This window comes from Pelecanus crispus, chromosome 7 (assembly GCF_030463565.1).
Source record: "Pelecanus crispus isolate bPelCri1 chromosome 7, bPelCri1.pri, whole genome shotgun sequence".
In the NCBI taxonomy this organism is placed as follows: domain Eukaryota; kingdom Metazoa; phylum Chordata; class Aves; order Pelecaniformes; family Pelecanidae; genus Pelecanus; species Pelecanus crispus.
Genome location: NC_134649.1, coordinates 20,852,104 through 20,872,593, shown reverse-complemented (window position 1 = coordinate 20,872,593; position 20,490 = coordinate 20,852,104). Strand labels below are relative to the sequence as shown.

The 20,490-nt window shown below is 43.1% G+C and overlaps 1 protein-coding gene across 1 annotated transcript in view; it reads left to right on the top strand.

Annotated features, from left to right (window-relative positions):
* Nucleotides 1-15,577: 15,577 nt before the first annotated feature.
* Nucleotides 15,578-20,490, top strand: part of DAPK2 (death associated protein kinase 2) — a 50,028-nt gene continuing 45,115 nt past the window's right edge. Inside the window, exon 1 of the mRNA XM_075713800.1 lies at nt 15,578-15,654. Coding sequence (XP_075569915.1) covers nt 15,578-15,654 — 77 coding nt within the window. The remainder of the gene's footprint in view (nt 15,655-20,490) is intronic.

The following is a 20,490-nucleotide window of genomic DNA, read 5'->3' as shown; positions in this document are numbered from 1 at the left end:
TAGCAGTAGTGACAGGATTCCTAAAACAAGTATTTACCAATCAGTCAGAGGAGTCTAAAGGTCACGGCATGCACACAAGAAACTCAAGATCCTTTTCCAGCAGAAGAATGCAATATTCTCTTAATGTGCTTAGCTTTGCTGTGAGTGTTGCATCCATGTCCTACAAGACAGCTGTAAGGAAACACTTGGGGTGTTTAGCTGTAGTGTTTCTGACTATGAAAGTGGGACTGGAGGCCGTTCTTTCTGATCTGATGACTAGCAATACTCTTAAACAGTTCTGAGATGAAGGTTTCTTTCTTGCTGGCTATTCTCTGGACTTCTGCAATACTCTTTCTTGAGCTGTTGGATATTCACACTGTTGGATTGACTTAAATGTTGTGTCTGGATGTGTCATGATAAAACTAGCATTCACATACTAGGCAGCAAATTGCTCAGCTCCGGGGAAGTGGTTCATTGGCAAAAACCAAAACTGATGGTGGGGAATGATTCAGGTACGTCAAGCTTCTACTTCCTGTGTTTTCTTTTGGTTTTCTGGGAACAAGTAGGACTTCTTTATCAGGTATACTCATGTAAATGTTTTACAAAACTTAAGTGTGTGCAGGGAGAAATCCTGCTTCTGTTTCACAGCACTTTTTCTTTTTTGAGAATGTATTTGTAGCCTTCTCTAAGCATATTACCAGTCAATTTATCTGGAAGGGAAATATTTAATCAGTGGTGAACATTGTAACTTGCAGGACTACTTTTGAATAGAAAATGTATGCTTCTTATATGACATATAACTTTTAATTAGCCAACAAATCCTTGCCAATGAGGGACACGTGGTATGGTCATCTTGATTTGTATGTTATTTGTCTTTTAAAATGTCCCATACCTTGTCTATTGTAAGCAGTAGTTTGGAGGTTTTTTATTCCTTAGTTACTCTCAGTTGTGTACTTGAGTTTATTAGGCAGGTTTTTCATATTATTGCATGTACTGTATTCTTTTTTTACTTACAATCAGTGTTTGAATACAAAAATGGGACCAGGTTTTCTAATTTTCTAGTTATGCTGTCTTGGTTTTGAAAGAGCTGGTCTCTAAATCAATCTGTAATGTCTGCTTTTTGCTTTAATCTTGTTTTCAAGTGTTAAATGAAATCTTTCTAAGCTGAAGATCTTCCTTCCAGTGGCAACAGTTGAAATGTCAAGGTGAAGAATTTAGAAGTATGTACCTACCCTATTCCTACAAATCTATTATTCCTGGGTTTTGAGTCTTCACTATGAACTAGTCCTATGACCTTAGGAGATGTTTTTAGACTTATTTCATGGAAGTCTTCAGGTTGCGAAGATAAAACTAACTTTAGGGCAACTGTTCAGGAAGTGCTCTAGCTGACAAAACATGACCTGCAACGTTACAAGACCATTTCTTTTTTACAGTTGTGCCAATGGTCAAATTTGTGTGTGTGTTGCTGTGTTTCATTATGTAAGTTGTTACGCAATTGTACAGTAAAACTAAGTAGCTCTGTTTCTTATGCCACTATGTGAATCTGATACATGAATGTTAGGAAGCTTATGGAAATCATATTGTCTCTGGGTATTTTGTTAGCTTGCAAATAGGAAATGAGTTGATGCTGTTATACTCAAGTTCCCAGCAAGCTGTTGGCTTCATTTTGTTAAGCATCATTACTGATGCATTAGTTAAAAGGTCAAAAAATTGCAGAGGCATCTAACCTCTGACCGCTAGAAGTCTACACAGAACAAAAATGCGATGCATATAGCAGGAAGGAATGTCGGGGTAAGCTTGCCTTGCTGTTGCAAATGTCTTTGGGCAACTATTAGTTTTCTAGTGGTGCTTAATCTGGTAACTTTGAGGAGTAGTAACTAGTTAGGGACATGCAAGATACACAGGCAGTATTTAAACCCCATGAAACTGAGCAAAAATACAGTGTGACTCAGTGGCCTGCAAAAGCTGAACTGCATAGATACCAAGTGTTTGTATTTAGGGGTAAACTTCTGAAACAGTGCATGAGGATTTAACATTCATGCCAGTCACTTAGTAGGAAATTGACCTGTTAAGGCAAATAAAGACTAAGACTTTAACTTCAAGGTCATGCACATGGGTGCAAAGAGTTCCTTATGCATGGTTCCTAGTATATGTGATGTAAACCAAACCACTAAGTTGCATCTTGCAGAATATTCTTCCATCTTCATACACGTATGCATGGATTTCCAGTGAAACTTCTGGTTACTTGTTTAAAACATTCTATTATCTTCTGTTAAATAGGTAAAAAATTGGTGCACTACACCTCTAGCTATTAAAACTGCACAGTATTTCAGCTTTACCTGTGCATTTGTACAGGTAGTGTTATCAACCAGTGTTTATCAGATTGTTTGGTGTGTGCTGGTTTTTTTTTTTTTTACCAGCTATGTAATCAATAAAAAAGATTTTTTTTGTTGCCCTTCAGGTGTCTTCTGTGAGAGATTCTCCCCTTCCCCTCAGTCTTTGTAAATATGGTAAGATATTTCAGGAGAAAGGGAATGATTTTTTTTCTTCCTTAAGGCATCAGGAATGAATGAATGGTTTTAAATTGGACAGAGCTGTATGTTCAGTCATGCTTAACTGAGAAATGGAAAACTAATCAATTTCATGAAATTGTGTAGCTGTTTAAGTTCCCTTAAGTGCCATATTAGGAATCAGCAATATGCGGTACAAGAAATTTGAATCACAAAACATAAGTGATGTTATTTTCATAAAGATTGATGTAAAGAAAAAATAAACTGTTTATTACTTTACAGCTTGCTCTGGTTTGTTTTTTTTAATAACAGATGAAAATAACTGCAGGTGCCATCAGAACAAACCAGCAGTAAATCTGGTGGTTTTGTCTGATAATGTGATTTGAGAGAGTCTCTACAGAGGAACATATATGCAAATTTGGCTTTGAAGTATGAAGATGTGAACTGTAGACATGGTGCATACAGGTGATGCTGACTGGGTAAACTTGTGATTGGTGTCCTTTGTTTTTTGGGTGAAAAGGGAAGGGGAGGGGAGATTAAATTTGCATAAATGTTCACAGGGAACAGACTTCCTAAGAAACATAATATTTGTATGATGTCTCCTGATACTAAAAGCCTCTTTAGTAGGCTTGGGCGCTGATGTTCTGCTAAAGCCTTTAGTAGCCAAGTGCATAGTTTCAGCTGCTTTGAAAATTTAACAAAATACTGAATTAGTTTGGAAATCTAGCCTCAATGTCTGTCAGATATGATTTTTGCATTTTGGAGTTACCTTGATTCCCTTAAAGAGGCTATGAAGTACCTCAACTACTTCACATATAAAACTTAACAGCTAAATGTTTGTGAGGGAAGAAAAATAAGAGTTGGGAGATCACTTTAATTGCATGTCCAAGCAGATCTTTCATAGTAGAGGTGAATAGTGCACAGTTCTTGTCCTCTGGCTCTGCTACAGGATGGCAAGCTGTTAAGAGTAGATATTGGCACAGTTGGAAGTCTCTTCAAAGGGGTTGCAAAACTGGATGGAGAGCAGCAAATGAGGCAGAACATGACTATAGCCTAAAGACTTCCTGTCCTGTATACTGAAAATTTAAGTCAATGAAATAAACAGAAAATTCTGGGAAGAGTACATAAGGAGCAATGTTCTTGCTTGGACACTTGGCATATTTAGCTTGAGTAGGTTGTGTTGCCCTAGCAGCTGCTGGGGCCTGTTAAAGAATATCTGAGGCTCCCATTTCCTCTTTGAGACTGAGCTTGAGACATCTGTTCTCAGTGGAATTGCAACAAGGATGTGAGTGTGGCTGATGCGTATAGCTGATATATGTTGTTAAATACCTTACTCCTAAGAAACACTTTAACTTAGAAAGGATAAACGCAGCTTGTCTACTCTGAACTGAGACCAAATACCTGCAGAGTCTCACTCTCTGTTCTGGGTGCCTCAGAGATGCAGAGAACGCACTGAAGTCCGCTGGTATTACAATGTATCAGGTGTTCATTCTGTGGGATTTTCAGAAGTGCTAAACATAGCTTCCTTATCTGCAGCTCCTTGACCTTGCTGGAAGCAGAACCCATGTAGTGCAGAAGCTTTAAGAATTCCCACACATGATGTACATTCACTCAGATAATGCAAAGGAAGGGTGGGCTCTGCCTTGGAAGTTTCCCCCCCCTGGAAAAGAAGGTAAAAGGTTCAATCACAAAGAAGTTCGTAGTGTGGTATTTTCATCATGATGCTGTGCTGTAGAAGCCATACTTCTCTACAGTTATACCCATGTACAACGCTAGCTTTTCAGAGGATTAGACTAGAAAGCAAAACTCAGGACTACATAGTGAATGTGATATTAAAAACCCAAATAGTTACTTAATAAGAAAACAATCTATTCTCTACCCTAAATTAGTCTGGCATGGTGTAAAGAGAATTAAAGTAATTAAAACATTCAACACTAGAATATACATGGGAAATTAAGATGACTTTGCCCTTAAGATACTCCTAGGCTTGAGTGACTGCATCCTGCGTATGTGTTTCAAATGAGGTCTACCTTTTGTGTGTACAAAACAGTAGTTACATTTTTGCAGTGAGCTGCCTCTAAGACTTCAGGTTTGAGCTGATGAACTGACTTGGTGATGTCACCAGGCACTCTGATTTGTGATTAAACTGTGAAATAAGCTATTTACCTGTTTTTATAAATGCAGGTTGTATTTTTCTGGTATTTAAGCCTGGGACTCCCCTTTGGAACATAAGGTATGGCTTCCTGTTCTGTCACTTCCTAAAGGAGACTGGTAAAGGCATGGATAGCAGATGTTGCAGTGTTTGCTTGTGCTGCCTGCTTCAAATGCTACTCAGCTTTGAGTTTTCCTTTCCATTCTTGTCCTGTATGCACATAAAGGCTTTTGCCCCGATTGCCAAAGATGTTACAAATAAGTCTGAGTTAGAGTTTTAAGGGTCAGCAACTAAAGAACCACGTAAGACCAATTTCTTACTTACGCAGAACCTGTATTTTGGCTTGCGACCCCTATGGACAAGGCATAAAGGATGACATTCAGTCTACCTTTGCTCTTCTTGGAGACCTTGAAGGGCTGGCAGGCAGATACTAAATTCAGATTGGGGTTATTCAGGGTCTAGGAAGAGCTTGTCCTGATTTGAAAAGCGGTTGTGGCCTCAGGGCAAACCATGCTGGTTTGTCCCCTTCCTTGCAGCTAGGAGCAAACAAAAGAGGTGGCCTTCCTTGTGTGCCCTTTCTTCTGAGAATTTTGCAGGAGGATTGCTGTGACTTTCACGTCATCATATCACATTGTAGAACTAAAGGTGAGGAATTAAATTTCTATTTCCCTTTCAAAGGGTTCTGAATTCTTCCACTGCCCTTTGAAACCCTTAGAGTTGCTCCCATTTCCTGTCCTCCGCCCTGTGTAATATCAGATGCAGCCACTTTCCTTTTGGAGTTGGGAGAGCTGGGTGGAACTCCTGGGCTGTGAACACGGCTCCCAGGGCAGGCAGGCAGGGGCACAGTTCAGTCCTCTTGACTTGGAACAAGTCTGAAGCCAAGTTTCTTTCTAACTCTGATAATAAAAAGCACTGCCTTTAGGCACTTGCCTAGTATAAAATTATTTTTAAATTCATGTATCTTTGCAACTCACTGCAATGGAAACAGCCTGCCTGTTTATGGATGATAATTTGCCATAGCTTTGTGTTACCTTAATTGCATAGAGAATTGAAAGTGAAGGCAGCCTGGCATTTATATTGATTCTGAAGGTGTGAACAATACCACATCATTCTGCATTAACAAATGCTGGATATTAACTTGCCCAGAATAAACTTAAGGAGACCAAGCAGTATTTATTGGAATTACAGTCTGTCAAGTAAGGAGGGAGAAAATCTAGTTTTACAGGTTTTAGGAATGTCTTTAAGATAGATGGGAGAATAAACAGATGAAGGGATGTCATTGTTGGTAGCCAACATTTGGTCTAGGGCAACTTGGAAAACAGTATTGCAAATGTTTGTTACAGTAGTGCATACTAATGCATTTTGAGATCCACTGTGAGGACTGGAAACCTGTGCCATTCTTTGTCACAGTGGTTTCTTGAAACAACAGGGAATTTCACTGCGTAATGTTGAGTTTCAGACCACAGAATAAACAATACAGGCTTGTATAGAGTAAGCTTATGCAAATGAAGTGCCTCTCTACTGAATTCATCTCCTCAGCCTTATTTCCTTGGTATTGTTTTCATGTATCCTGAATCTACTCAAGCGGAAGAAATCAGGTCCTACCTCTGAGGTATTCCCTAATCAGCCTGGGAGAGCTATGATGGTCTAGAAGGCTTTGTAACAACGAAGCATGTGCCTACATCTCAAATGTGGGAATGCAGGGCTGTCACTTCCATGGCCATGCGCACTGCTAGGGTTATTTGTCCTGCAAGCTGCCCACAGGCAACACATTCATATCAAAATAGTATTGTTTAAGCCATGTCAGGCAGCCATTACGTTTGTCCGTGTGTCCTTGATTAAACTTACTCTGCGATGAGAAGAGAAACTCAGCTTGACCACTGATGAAATGGAGCGCAACTGAGCAAACAAGTGAGGACAGTGCTTGTTTTTTGAGGTGCGGGGCCTTTTGATTTCTGGACTAGATAAGGCGTTTGTATTGCTGTAGAGGACTGCTGCTGAAAACTGGGACGATACGAGCTTTTTACTAAACTTCGGACCAGCTGTTACCCAGGAGAAGGAAGGGCCCATGCCTGTGCTAGTTCAGTGGTGCTGCCCGAGTAAATTACTCATCCAGTCTGGCTGGAGAAGAAACACGGCCGAGCCTCCCTCGCTTCCTGGGCGCTCCTCAGCAGCAGCTGGCCTTCGTCCCCAGGAGTCAGGTGCGAGGCCACGCCTGGGGCCCCAGGGGCACGGCGGGGCGCGGTTTTCCGCGCCGCCCCTGCCTTTCCTCGCCGTGGAGCCGCGACGCTCTCGGGGAGCGCTCCGCCCAGGGGCTGCGGTCAGGCCGCGGGGTCCCAGCCACCTACGCGGGGTCCAAACCCCGAGTTTGGGCCTTGGGGAGCGGCCGCGGGGGGGTCAGGACGCCGCTGCACCCGCGCCGTGAAATGGGTTTATTTCACGTTTTCTTTCCGGAGCGAGGGGCGCTGGTCCGACCCTACGGCCGCCTCCCCCGCCGCACCTGCCCCCGCGGGCTCCGGCCGCAGCCGCACCTGGCCCGCCCCACTCCGCCATCCCCGAAAGCGCCCGTCCCGCCCTCACGGGGCCCCCCCGCGCTCCGCGAGGGGGCGCGCGGCTCCCCCCGGCGGGGCGCGGAGCGGAGCCCGGCGGCCCCTCCCCCCCGCACGCCCAGGGGCGGGCGGCCCGCACAGCCCCGGCGGCTCCGCCGGTGAGCAGCGCCGGCGGCCGGCGCCGCCCCCGCAGCCTCCTCCCGGCACACGCCGCGGGGGTGGCCCGGTAGGGACCGGCAGCGCCGGAGGGAGCCCCGCGGAGGCGGACGGGCCGCGCCCGGCGGTAAGTGGGCGCTGCCTCCCCGCAGCCGGCGGCGCCCGAAGCCCTCCGCGGGGGCGGGGGTCCCCTCCCCGGCTCGGCCTCGCCCCCTCCCCCTGCTTCTCGCTTCTTCCGTGTCTCCCCCGTGCCACCCGCCGGCTTCTGAGCCGCTTCCATGGTGTTAGCGCTCTGCATCCCGCCTGCGTCGGAGTTCGGCGGCTGGAGCAGCGCAGCTGCGAAGCCCGTCTGGCTGGGGCGGGCTCTGGGGAGCCGGCAGGGCCGCCCCTCCGCGCCGGCTCTTCCTCAGCGTCGTGGCCGAGCCCTGGGGTCAGCAGCTGGGCGGTGGGGTCCCTCCCCGCAGGTCAGTCTGGTGGCTGCGGTGCAGGTCTGCCAGAGGTGCGCGGGTGGTGGCCTGCGCTCGGTCGTCCCTTGCGCACAGCGTGTTTGATGGTGCTTCCACCTCAGGCTGCCTGCACCAGCTGTCCTGCAGCTGTCGGCTGGGGGAGAAGGCAGCTCCCCGGATCATCTTCTCAGCGAGCAGCTGCCATTTATCCCCGAGCAGGTCCCACAAGGGCTGGCAAGTGCAGTAGTTTCAGATGCTACTTGGTCCGGCGTTGTTTCTGTCCAAAGCCATCAGGGGCACTCGGTCCTGGGTTCACACCTCAGCTTCCTGATGGCATTCAGCAAATGTTGTGTGACCTCATTGTCTTTATCCGTAGGTTCCTGTCTTTTCCCTCAAACAGCTTCACTTGGAATCTGGTAGATTTCTTAACACCTGCTCCTCTGGGCTGTGAGCCAGGGATCCTGGGGTGCTGCAGCACGGCAGGGGCTGGTTTGGCCTGGCCTGCATCCTTTCAGAGGACAGTCAAGAACGAAGGTATGAATGGGAGGGTGGAAATGTGTGGTAATTGCTCCTGCTTTGGCTGATCGGTCACCAGCTGCAAAAGGACCAAAATTGGCGTGCTTGCCTGCTTAATGTGCAGGGAAAGAGCTCAGCTGATTCTCTCTAGAGGCATCTGTTCTGAAACATTCATAGGTTTCAGACTTTCCTGTGTCCTTTGTCTGCTTGTGCAAGAAACGTGGATTGCACGGGATAGATCTCACTTGACTTTGGGGCAGCGATGTGTCTTATCTGCAGTAATAATCCTTGAAGGCGCCTCGGGGACGGGGAGCGGGGCTCTGCGATGCCACGCCAGCGTGCCTGGCATTGCGGGCTTCCCCCTGTGCCCTGTCTGTCGAGGCTTTCGCACCAAGCTCATCGCTCAAGCATGCGAGGGCTTTGGAATCGGTTACAGCAGCAGACCTCGCAGTTAGCTGTCTGCTGGGGAGCCGTAATTAGCTGCAGAGCTAACGCATTTGGTACGTACGCTTGAAGTGGAGGCTTGGAAATGCAGTCTTTGGTTATTCACCACACATGTAATTGCTGCAGAGTAAACTTGGGAGGTCAGAAAGGGATCCCTTGAGAGTTAGTGGCAGGAGCGCTGGTTCTGTAATAGGACTGAGGTGCTTGAATGTTGGGTGTGTTTTGTGTCCTTTATAGGCACACAGGTAACGAGAGCTACCTCAATTTTCTGACAGAAAAACTTTTAGGCTGCTGTTGTTTTCTGACAGGAAAATATTTAGGTGAAAATAAGGGTTTGCTGAAATTAATACAACTTTTCACTGTGCTTTGATTACGTTTATTTGAAAGCAGAGGGTAAAACTTACTTGGTTTTTGCTGTTGGAATGGCTTAGTCTTTTCTAGGGCAAAACAAGGGAAAAAAAAGGGGATAAGAAGGGTGAAAGAGGAAAACACTGTAATGCTTATAAAAATCTGTTTAGTTTTAGCATAAAGCATGAAAACTAGAAGACAACGTCACTTGAATTTGGTGGGTTTGTTTTTTAGGGGTTTCTGTTTTTTCAAATTACTAATTTAAAAAAAGTCCACCTTCAATTCTAAATTGCTTTGGTCATTTTTCAGTATTAAAAAACAGCTTATAAGGGAAGTTGTTAACTTTGATCTGTTCTAATGTGTGGTTTGGGTTTTGCTTTAGTATAACTATTGTTTTGTAATAAAAAAACATGCCACAGGGGATGCTTCCGAGTTTGGCAAAAGATTTAGTGATTCAGCTCATCTCAGGTGTACTTGAGAAAGTAAGATTATTCAGCTGTTACCTCAGTCACTTGAAACTGGTTTCCTTAGGGTAGGAGATACCCTAAGGAAAAAAAAAAAAAGCAAAGCTGGTGACAAGCCAGATGATCCAACAGTTTTGTTCTCACCTCTGTTTTCTGTAATCCTGCTCTCGTTCGGCAGTGGGTGGACATTTATCGTGGATTTGACATGTGTAGATTGTCGAATAATTTTGGTGATGACAGGCTAATAACTTACCTATGCAGGGAAACCTTTTTTAAAAGAGAGAAATATAACTTACTTTCTTCTGCTCCTCTCGAGGTGCATTCTGTCACCCTCTTCAGAAGAGTGGATTTCTTTAGATTAATCTCCTTTACATGCAGCACAAGGTGCACTAAAAAGGCGCTTCTGTATTGGAGTAAGAATATCTACATCCAGGGTTTGTACTGATATAAAATATATGTGTTTAAATATGTGCCTTAGATCACAATGTGAGTGTGATTTCTTAGGGTAAATAAGATCCGATTTTATGGTATGACAGTTTAGGAACGTGAAGAGATTAGGCAGGAAATGTTTCTAGTGCTTGAAACTGGAATGTCAGAGGTCTGTGTTCTATTTCGGGTTTTGCTACAGCTTTGTTACATGTCTGTAGGAAAGTCATTTGCATAGGATTAACAATACTTTGCCACCTTGTGATATATGGGATGCGTAAAGGGGAGTTGGATACAGGGAGTAAAAGGTAAAGCATCATATACTATACGTATACTATACTATGGAGTATCATTATACAAACATGTAGAGTAATATGAATGCTGACTAGAAGCTGGCCTTTGTTTTAAAATGCTCACTGCTAGGAATCCTAGAGCAAAGAGACTGATACAGAAGAGCTGGCCCCAACATGGGATGGTTGAGGAGTAGACATGGCATGTTCTGTGAAAGAACACAGAAGGCTATCTACTCTGCAGAGATTGCCTTGGAGCTCTTAAAGCTCTGGTCTGATCCAAAAATCACTGCAGCAGATTCCCCCATCCTCCTGGTTTTAATGAATTCTGGTGCAGACCCTAAGTGATAGGAATGGTCCTGACTCATTGTATTGTGATATCGTTTGGGCATGTGCCTGTCCTGGTTTTGGCTGGGATAGAGTTAATTTTCTTCCTAGTAGCAGGCATAGTGCTGTGTTTTGGATTTAGTAGGAGAAGAATGTTGATAACGCGCTGATGTTTTTAGTTGTTGCTGAGTACTGCTTATGCTAGTCAAGGACTTTTCAGCTTCTCATGCTCTGCCAGGTGCACAAGAAACTGGGAGGGGGCACAGCCAGAATAGTTGATCCAAACTGACCAAAGGGCTATTCCATACCATATGACATCATGCTCAGTATAGAAACTGGGGGGGGTTGGCCGGGGAGCAGCGATCGCTGCTCGGGAACTGTCTGGGTATCGGTCGGTGGGTGGTGAGCAATTGCATTGTTGCATCACTTGCTTTGTATATTATTATTGTTATTATCGTTATTATATTGTTATTATTATCATTACTACTTTACTTTATTTCAATTATTAAACTGTTCTTATCTCAACCCAGGAGTGTTTCTCACTCTTACTCCTCCGATTCTCTCCCCCATCCCGCTGGGGCAGGGGGAGTGAGCGAGCGGCTGCATGGTGCTTAGTTGCTGGCTGGGGCTAAACCACGACAGTGCCCCAGAAGTGTTACCATAAAGAGTGTGTCGGAAAACGAAGTTGGTTGTTGCTATTTCCTCAGATCATGAATGCACAACTTCTTTGTCTGAATGTGTCAAAGGTGAATGACTTGCTCTGTACTTGCAAACGGAGTCCAACAAAAACATTGTAGTTTAAATCTTTGAATGTGAAGTCACCCTAGTGTCCTAAGATCAGTGTATAATATCTGGGGAGGTTTATGTTTATGCTTGTGAATGGCATTTTTATTTCAGATTAATTTTAAGTGCATGAAGGTTATCTTTTATTATTTTATCCCCCTTATGCTGTGTATTTGCTAATGATAATTGTCTTGGATCATCAAGCGTATGATCTGTTTTGGGCATCTGCTAACTGTGACTGCTGGGCAAAAGCCAGTGAGAGATATCTGCAGAAGTAATGAGAGTGGAAGGCAGTATAAGATAACGTGAATCAATAGACATGGGAAACACCAGCACATCAGAGTAATGACTGGAGGGTCTGAACACTTTGGAACAGTTTTGTGTTCAGTCTTCAAAAACAAGGCTCTAGTCTGACTTGGATGCTTGAACAGTTCCTTGGTGTTGAGAGTAAGCTTGCTGGTTTGACCTTTGCAGAACAAGGGTATACGTTAAAAGATCAGCAAAAGGCATGAGAATTTTCTGGTTATTTTTGAGATAATATTGTATGGGTTCTATGCACCTACAGAAGTATGTATGTTTTTTGGAGGATGCTGGGAAATGAGTCAACTTGTCAATCAAACATAAAGTGGCTGTATTCCCAGAGGCATCTTGGGTGGGTTCCCCATTCTCAAAGCAATACTTTTAACTTGCTCTTCTGAATGACAAACTCACTCTCTCTCAGAACAATGGTTTTCTTTTAGGTGTGTTTGCATTACTCTTATAGCCATGTGCCTTGGATTCTGATGAAGGGAGTAGTCAGCTTGAGAGATTTACAGTCTTTGGGCAAGTCTCAGCAGTATCTCTTAACACGTGGGTATTTTCCCATACTTGACTTTTGCGTGTGCTCAGAATTTAATCTTGCAATTCAGGATGAGCAAAAGGTTTGGGGTTTTCAGCAAGGCTTGGCTTTGTCCTTTGCTTGCTTTTTCTGAAGACTGTGGGTGTTGAACTAGGTTTTGCAGCAATGCTTCAGAAAATCCTGCTCTGAACAATGGCAAGCAACATTATATAAACTTAGTATGGAGGCAATACTCAAGAGATTTCCTCAGTCTTGTAAATGCTACTAAAGCATTTATTGACTGTAGTTTCAAGGCCTGAGCAATATTGGTCATTGAGCTTTCTCTGAGATTATGAAAGATTGCTTGAGGAATACAATAATTTGCTTACAAAGCAGAATTTGAGTTGGTTTTTTTTCATTGAGAGGAAAAGAGACATTTTTGTCCCAGGCATGAACGTGGCTTTGGGAAGAGAATTAATGAGCAAAGTGGCAAAACAGTTCACGTGGCTTCATATTGAAAAACTCGGAAAATATAGGCAAAGTAAGGATCAGCCAGAAAATGTCTGAGAAAGTGTGGGGATGGAAAGCGGAAGTGAAAAAACCCCACATTGTAATGCATCTAGTCGAGGCTCACCAATGCAAGTGTTGATTTCTACAGTACACTTTAGTAGTGCTATGGTTATTCTGGTCTTCAGTGTCACAACCTGTGTGGTTTCTATCATTTGCCCTTAGGTAGCTGGATAAGAGAGATGATTGCTAGAGCACAGTTATACAGAAAGGCATGGGAGGCAAATTTGTCTCCATTGCAGAGTTTTGAACCTGGGGTTTGAACAGATTTGTTAATGAAAATGCAGTAGGCCCCACAGAGCCTTTAAGAGAGCCATCACATCTGCAGTGGAGACCTCCGGCAAGGCTGCTATTGAGGGTATGAAAGCTATTGCTAGGGATACCTTGCACCTTCTTCTCCTCCATGAGGTGCCTGCAAGTGTCTGTTGTGCAGTGGAAATGGTAACTTCTTCTGAAATGTGACAGCAATGGATGTGTTTTGGTCATGTGACAGATGTACATCTGTCATGTCACATCGCAATATGCATACTATCCTATGAGGTGTGCAGATACAGAGTCTTCAAAAAGGAGAGGATGCAGTTTTGATGTATAGTTGAAATATTTCCCATCATCTGATAAGAGTGAAGATGTAGGTCCCTTGGGGAGAGGGAGTGGGGCTTGCCAGAATAACGCATGTTCCCTGTATCTTCTCCCCGATCTTGGAGCAAAGAGCATAGGGGAGAGCAGGCTGTAGGCTGGGTGTGGGCCATTAGAAGCTCCCCACCTAATGAGTACATCGTGAAAGGGAAAGGAGTGAAAGGAAATGAACGGTCACAAAGTCCCCCTGGATCTCCTTGTGCTTTGGAAATGGCAATCCAAAAGGGTGCACTGCACAGAGATATTAAGTATATGATGAGAGCCATCACAGAATTACACAAAATTGTGTCACCAGAGGATGGAAGCAGGTACCCCTTCTCAGCTTGTGTGTTGCATAACTGGTGCTGAGCACCTAATAGAGGGACATCTGATTCTGCTGATACCCCTTTACTTATTGCTGCTGTTTTTTGAAAGAGTGAATGTTATTCCCAACTAATATCAGTGTAAGCATTGAGGCAGTAGCCTTTCTGCTTGAGATAAAGCAGTCAAATAATTTTTGTCCTAATGTGTAGGGTTTGCTAACATCAGCCAAAAAAAGTATGTGGAAGAGCTAAGAAAGTGTTTCCGTTCCTTAGAAGCAATAGAAGGACCATATTTGGAAAGGAATTGAATCGATACTCAACATGCCTCCCATGTGTTAGAAGCCAATGGCTTATAAAAAGGGAAGGGGTAAACAAAGCAGCCAGGTTTTTTTTTGAGGTGAGTGCGGGACAAAAGCTGGGTGTGTTTTGACAAGTTATTAGATTTTTACAATGTATTTGCTGCTTATGGTATATGCTTTTGTTAGAGAAAAATCTTAAAAACTATGTGCATTTCACCTTGGCAGGAACCCTGCAATTGCTCTTTGGTACTTTGTCCTATTTTATAATGTCTGCTGATTTATCAAGATAGCTGGGTCATCTTGCAACATTGAATTGAGTTTATTTCTAAAGGATCAAAACAGAGCTTTGTTTGCTTGTGAAATATGCTTCGCAGTGTGCCACAGTCAGATGCCAAAGACGGCTATTTAAAAACATGCAGGAGCTGTAAAGAAGTATAGAATCTGGAAGTCCCCAGTGCATCTGAAGCAAGCAGCATCGGGGATTCATAAGGAAATATACATTACATTGAGAAGTACAGATATGCTGCTGAAGCCTACAGATGTGTGAGAATAACTGTATGGCTCAATGTAGTTAGATTTTATTGTGATGCTAGAGGCCTTACAGCTACTTTACATGTTCTGATCTGAATAGTGGATGTTGTCTGGGCCATTGGGAATAATGCTAGTGTTTATCTACACAGGAAACACCAAACATATCGTAAACTGGTCAGCTGGTTATTGTGTTAAAATCCATCCTGTTAACATAACGTATATTGCTGTGTGGGTATATCCTGAAGGAATAATATGATCTCTGATCTTCTCTTCCAAAAGCAGCACAGCATAATGCACTCCCAGATCCTCAAATGCACCAATGTGAGGCTTGTCTTTCCAGACCTCACAGAGCTTATCAACTTAAAAGATTGTGTTCAGGAAACAAATTTCACAGTTACACAGAGTAATGCATGCAACAAATGCTGCTTGTGTTTTTGTCATTTGAAACGCCTCGTGTGTGATGAAAGATGTTGCGCTAAAAACTCTGTAGATGGAATCACAATGCCTTTTTGCAGCAGTAGTTCAGATTCTCATTTGCTGTCCTGCCTATGTGCTTCAGAAACACTGCCCGATATGAGAAAAAGGAAGTTCTGCCTTGTGGTCTCCTTGGTTTGTGGCCTGCGTGCTGAAGAAACCTGTAATGCTGATTCTCATGCTAGCTCTCTTTAGTGTAGTGTGGATGCTTTATTGTCCAAAGTTTGTCAAATTATTAATTAGTTGCTTTACTTCCGTCACATTTATGTTTCAAGGTGTGTTCTGTGCTTCTGGTTAAGTATGTGCTCAGGTACTTTGGTGGGGGGCAAGAACCCTCTTCACTTACCGGCACTCGCCTCTTTCCAGATTTGGACCCTCACTATTTGGCTGAGGCTGCTAAATTACTTCTTTTGAAGTAATGGTAACTTTGGCCATGAATGATCTGTAATGGATCCAGAGTGACTATACCAGAAATGTATTTTACTGAGTCTTTGCCTGTTGGAAGATTGTAATGAACGTCATTCTTTCTTAATATTCTAGTTGCATCATCTTTGTGCATCAATGAAAAGTCCAAATATGGCTTTGTTCAAGCAACAGAAGGTGGAGGATGTTTACGAAATTGGGGAAGAGCTAGGAAGGTAAGTTTGTATTGATGACACCACACTATTCTAAAAGCTGACACATGGGAATATTTGCCACATCTTAAAACAATGACCGTGCATTGATAGCCCAAATCAATTGCAATATACAACAATAGAAACACACCCCTTTGCAGAAACTGTTCTTCAGATTTTTTTTTTTTTTTTAAGTGTGCTAACTATTTTTCCTGTTTCTTTTCTTGCAACTAGGACAACAAAAGGTATGTTTACATTGCCTTTTGTAGATAGGTGTCACCTGTGTCTGTGCTTTAGACTGAGTTCACCTGTCCTCTAAACCGGCTAGGAAACAGGAACCCATGGTGCTGTCATCATAGATGCAGCGCTTTAATTTGGCTTGTTGTTTTGAACAGAGCTGCACAGCACTGTTGTTTTCACATTGCTCTGAGCACTGACAGAACATGTTCGTATCTGCCTGCAAAACACTGTTGTATGTATTCCTGAAAAGATTGACTGGTCAAAATTTCAGCTGGACTGGTTAATACCTGTATATAGCTTTTAATCTATACAGGCTTATCTGCAGGTATTAATTATAGGTGGAGTTAATGGGCTACTACCATGCTTAACCATATGCACCTGCTTAAACACTCTGCTGGGTTTGTGAGCTGGATGGCATAGGGTTCCCCCAGTCAATTAGCAACATACAGTGCTCTGGGTGAGGATAGCTGGTTTCCATTTAGTGTCCAATCCTCCAGTGATTTTCTTTTTAATATGTAAATAGCTAAATTAGGGCTATACACATTGGCTTCATTCCCAACATCTGGCAGTTGGTTTTGATAAATGACTCTGTGTGTGCAATTACCCTTTTTCAAGGGCCAATAATTTAGTTACATTAAAACACGTCAGCTGAAGCTGTTTTCCTGCCAAATCTTATTTTTTTTCACTCCTAGCTATTTCATCTTTAGAGTCATTGAGAAGATTTCTTTTAAGGGGAGATGTTTTTTGGGGTTTGGGTTTTTGGGTGGGTTTTTTTTTCCCTCTTCAGGAAGGCCTCAACTACTAAATTTTCTGTAACTGCTTACTTTTGAGTACTGGCTCATCCTGAGAACATCAGCCTGAAAGTGAAAATCTGACAACAGTGAGCAGTAAAGAAATTTAGTGTGTGTATGCAGGGAGTAAAAGGTGTGCTTTTTTTAACCTAGGAGGCCCTAGTTATGTGCTGTAACAGTCAAACTGCTAAAATGAGAAACTGCAAACTGAGTAGCATCTTTTTACTTTGGTTCCTGAATTGGATTTGGAAATCCAGTGTCTTTTGAGATGATGAACCTCACTCTTCTCTTCAAGCTGATAGTTATTAGGCCTTCTGAATGGAGAAGTGTAGTTGAAACAACCTGGTAAAGGCTGGCCCTTGCTTTTTGAATCTGCCTGAGAGGCCTCAGGCTGGTGAAGGTTTGCAAGGTCACAGCAGCCTTCCTCCTTTCTCCTGACTGCATGTCACAGAAGCACAGCTGGTCCCAGGGTTATGCTGTGGAGCAGGTACTCACTACAGGTCAGGTGATGGGCTGGGTTTAGAGGAGACTACACTCAGACATGGAATCTGAAATTGTGGCCTTTTTTAATGGGTGTATTCTCTACAAGAAAGACCTTTCCTAGATAAGCCAGAAGAAGGAGTAGGTGTATACATGAGCAGGTGCCATCCTCACATGACAAAGGGGTATTAAACTCTGCTACAAAACCATGTTCTAGTTCCCAGCATTTTACATGTAATACTTCTCATAGATGAGAAATCCAAGTCTACTTGGTACTGAGGTCGGTAGGCAAAAATGTTCCCTGAAAGACGTGAAGGAAATAGGCAAATTGTAACAAGCAGACCTCTGCTGCTTGTTACGATTTTTCCAAGGAAAGCCCTGTAATTATATTGTGAGAAGAGGGCAGCAAGATTGGAATTAGCTCCCTTACTCTGAATGCATTCAAGTTGTGTACTTTACACATGCCCATGAGCATAATGTCACGCTGTCTTTGTCAGTGTATTTTCACTTTCAGATTTTGTGAGGAGCTCTGCAGACCTCTTGTTTCAACTGTGTGTTGTATGTGAAGTGTCACTGGGTTATCATGCCTCTATATCTCTGAGCAGTAACTACTGATTAGGGCCAGTGACAAATGATATCTTGCTTTGTTATAAGAAAAATAATGCACTAGACAGGTTGTGGTGACTGAAATGCAAGAATCTTTTCCAATGCTGATTGATGCCCTTAGAACCTGTAGATGCCTTTTATTAGTTCAGTATGTTTGCACCAAGCTGTTAGTTGCTGACAGATCCAGGCAGATAAAAGAATTCATTTATTATCATTCTGGCAAAAGAATATCACTTACAAAACAGAGGTTTTCAAACAATGTCTGTGAAGAGTCTGTCCTGTTCGTGTCCTCCTAACTGAGTTTGTGATTTCTTGAGAACAAAAGTAGTCATTAATACAGGCCTAATGGTTGTTCTAGCTCAGATTCAGTCAGAAGTAAAAATACGGGATCTCACCAACAGAGCCAGCACCTGTTTGTCTGAACGTCTTTGCACAGCACTTAGGAAAAGAGGCTGCTATTATATACTGCAAATGCTCCGTTGCAAGGCTTAGATATATCCGGTCTGGTGATGAAATTAGACCAACCGTGTCACTGTGCAGCATTGAAGGTAGCTGCAGCAAAGGCTCTTCAGATCCAGCTGTATAAAACCCTGCAAATGGTGCATTTGTGGACTCCTCAACCAGATCATTGTCAGAATCACTGCTGAGCTAGAAGCAACTCAAAGGGTGATGGAAATGCAGTTGTCTCCTGTGACAGCGCAATGGTGTGAGAGAAAACTCTTTGCAGAAAGGGGGAGCAGGTTTTCCATAGCTGCAGCTGTGTGCTGTAACTAGCTGCCTAGCTTCAACATTCCCTCAGTCTTTCAAATATTAATCTTGGGTTTACACCTCTGTTGCTCAACTTCTCCAAAGGGTACATACAGTGAACAACAAGTCAGGCATGTGGCAGTAAGGGAAGGAATTTGCTGATGGGCTTGTTCGTTCTAGCCGCTATACTTGGGAAGCTTATCATGGCCTATGCTGAATTAGTACAATACTTTATTATCATATATGTATATTTAAAGTTACTTCCTGCAAGATAATATCAGTTGGTTTGTAAGTGTGAAGTCTGTGGGGACTGAGGTTCTCTAGCAATAGCTGAAAGAGAGCCTAAAAAGAGGAGGATCCTCTAGAGTGAATTTAGCAAATGTCAACATTTTAAAATAAAAAAGAACCCTTTTGAGATCTGTAATACAGCTTATGCTAGCATATTGAAATATTAATTTTTTTCTTTTTCAAAATTTATGACAAGAAAAGGGGAGAGTTTAGAAAACTTAACTGAAGATGAATACATTATAGGGATATTTATGTAGAAAGTCCTCAGTTGCACTAGTTAGGCTGGAAGCCTAGAAAAGCTAGAAGGCAATGCGGTATAAAGTAATTGGTGCCTGCAGAGGTATTAGAAGATTCTCTTCTCTTTCCCCTTCCCCCAATGGTAGTAGATTGTGTTATTTGGGAGTACTTTATACAGTCTATAAAGAGAGCTATCACTCTTTGAAGGCATCAGACTTTCTGGCATATTTAGTTTCTTTCTGTGTCTGAGATGTTGATCAAAAATGGATACTTAAAAAAATTACTTTCCATAGAATGTTTTAAAAATGTACCCCTCCTCAAACATAAGTTTATGTTCCTAAGTGTCACTTTTATTCAAGTAATGGCAAATGGCATCCTTTACCATTTATTTCAACAAACTTTGTAAGAAACCTATTAACAGTTTTGCCTGTTGCGAGGAGGATCCTGGCATAAGCCATTTGTAGGAATGTTTGTAGCAGATCACTCTAATGGCATGCTGAAACAATGGAAATGCTTATTGAAAAATGTGAGAAAGTGAAGGCTTACTTGACTTCTTGGGAATTTGCAGCAGGTCAAATAACCACTGGCTCTTGTGGCAAGGGAGGTGGCAGCAAGAGAAAACCAAGAATGGAAACTCTTAAATTGAGGCCAAAGCAGGCCAAGAGAAGGAAGAACTGGCCTACTGAGCTAGTGGTGTAGTTCCTAGGAAAGCTGCAGCAATAAAGCTCACTGGAGAGCCTTTTGACAAAATGTCTCAGGACTTGTGGTTTAGAAGGGTAGTTCTGTTTAGCTGGACAAAAGGAGTTCTTGTACAAACCTGCAGGAGCCTTTTCCAGTTGTACTAGCAAACACTGATGGTGGTGGTAGGTGCACAGAGAGTGCTAGAGTTTCAGAGACATGTAGTGTAATTCATAAAAGGTTGTACCATACATAGAGTCATTAATCTATTACCCAAATGTGTTGCTGGACGGGCTGTAGAGTGCTCTTGACACTCGTGCCTTCTGGCCAGCGTCACTGCTACATGTCAAGTCTGGGCTGAGGTAGGAAGTGTCATGGAGCTTGTCTGGAAGTGTTTCATGACAGTGCCCATTGAGAAAGCATGGTGGTGTGAGAACGGCACTGCAGCGGCATGAGACAGTGTCCTGCTCACTGCAGCTCAGCTCTCTGCAATGTACAAGGACTTAGATCATGCTCAACACAGACAAACCTTGGAGTGATGTTTCTGGGTAAGGAAGTCTCCGCCTTCATTATTGTCCTTTCACTGTAGGGAAGGGGCTCTGCCTTCCTTCACAATATGTGCCAGCATTACCACCTGCCATTCCAGTTTCTTGCCTGTCTCAGTGACTGGGAGCTATGCTCATCTCTAGCCTCTACTTTCTTTAGCTTCTGTCCGGCTTTGCTATGTTTTCTGCAGAGGTAGGAGATCTTGTATGGATATAAGATGCACAGTCTGATGAACTGGTCTTCATAG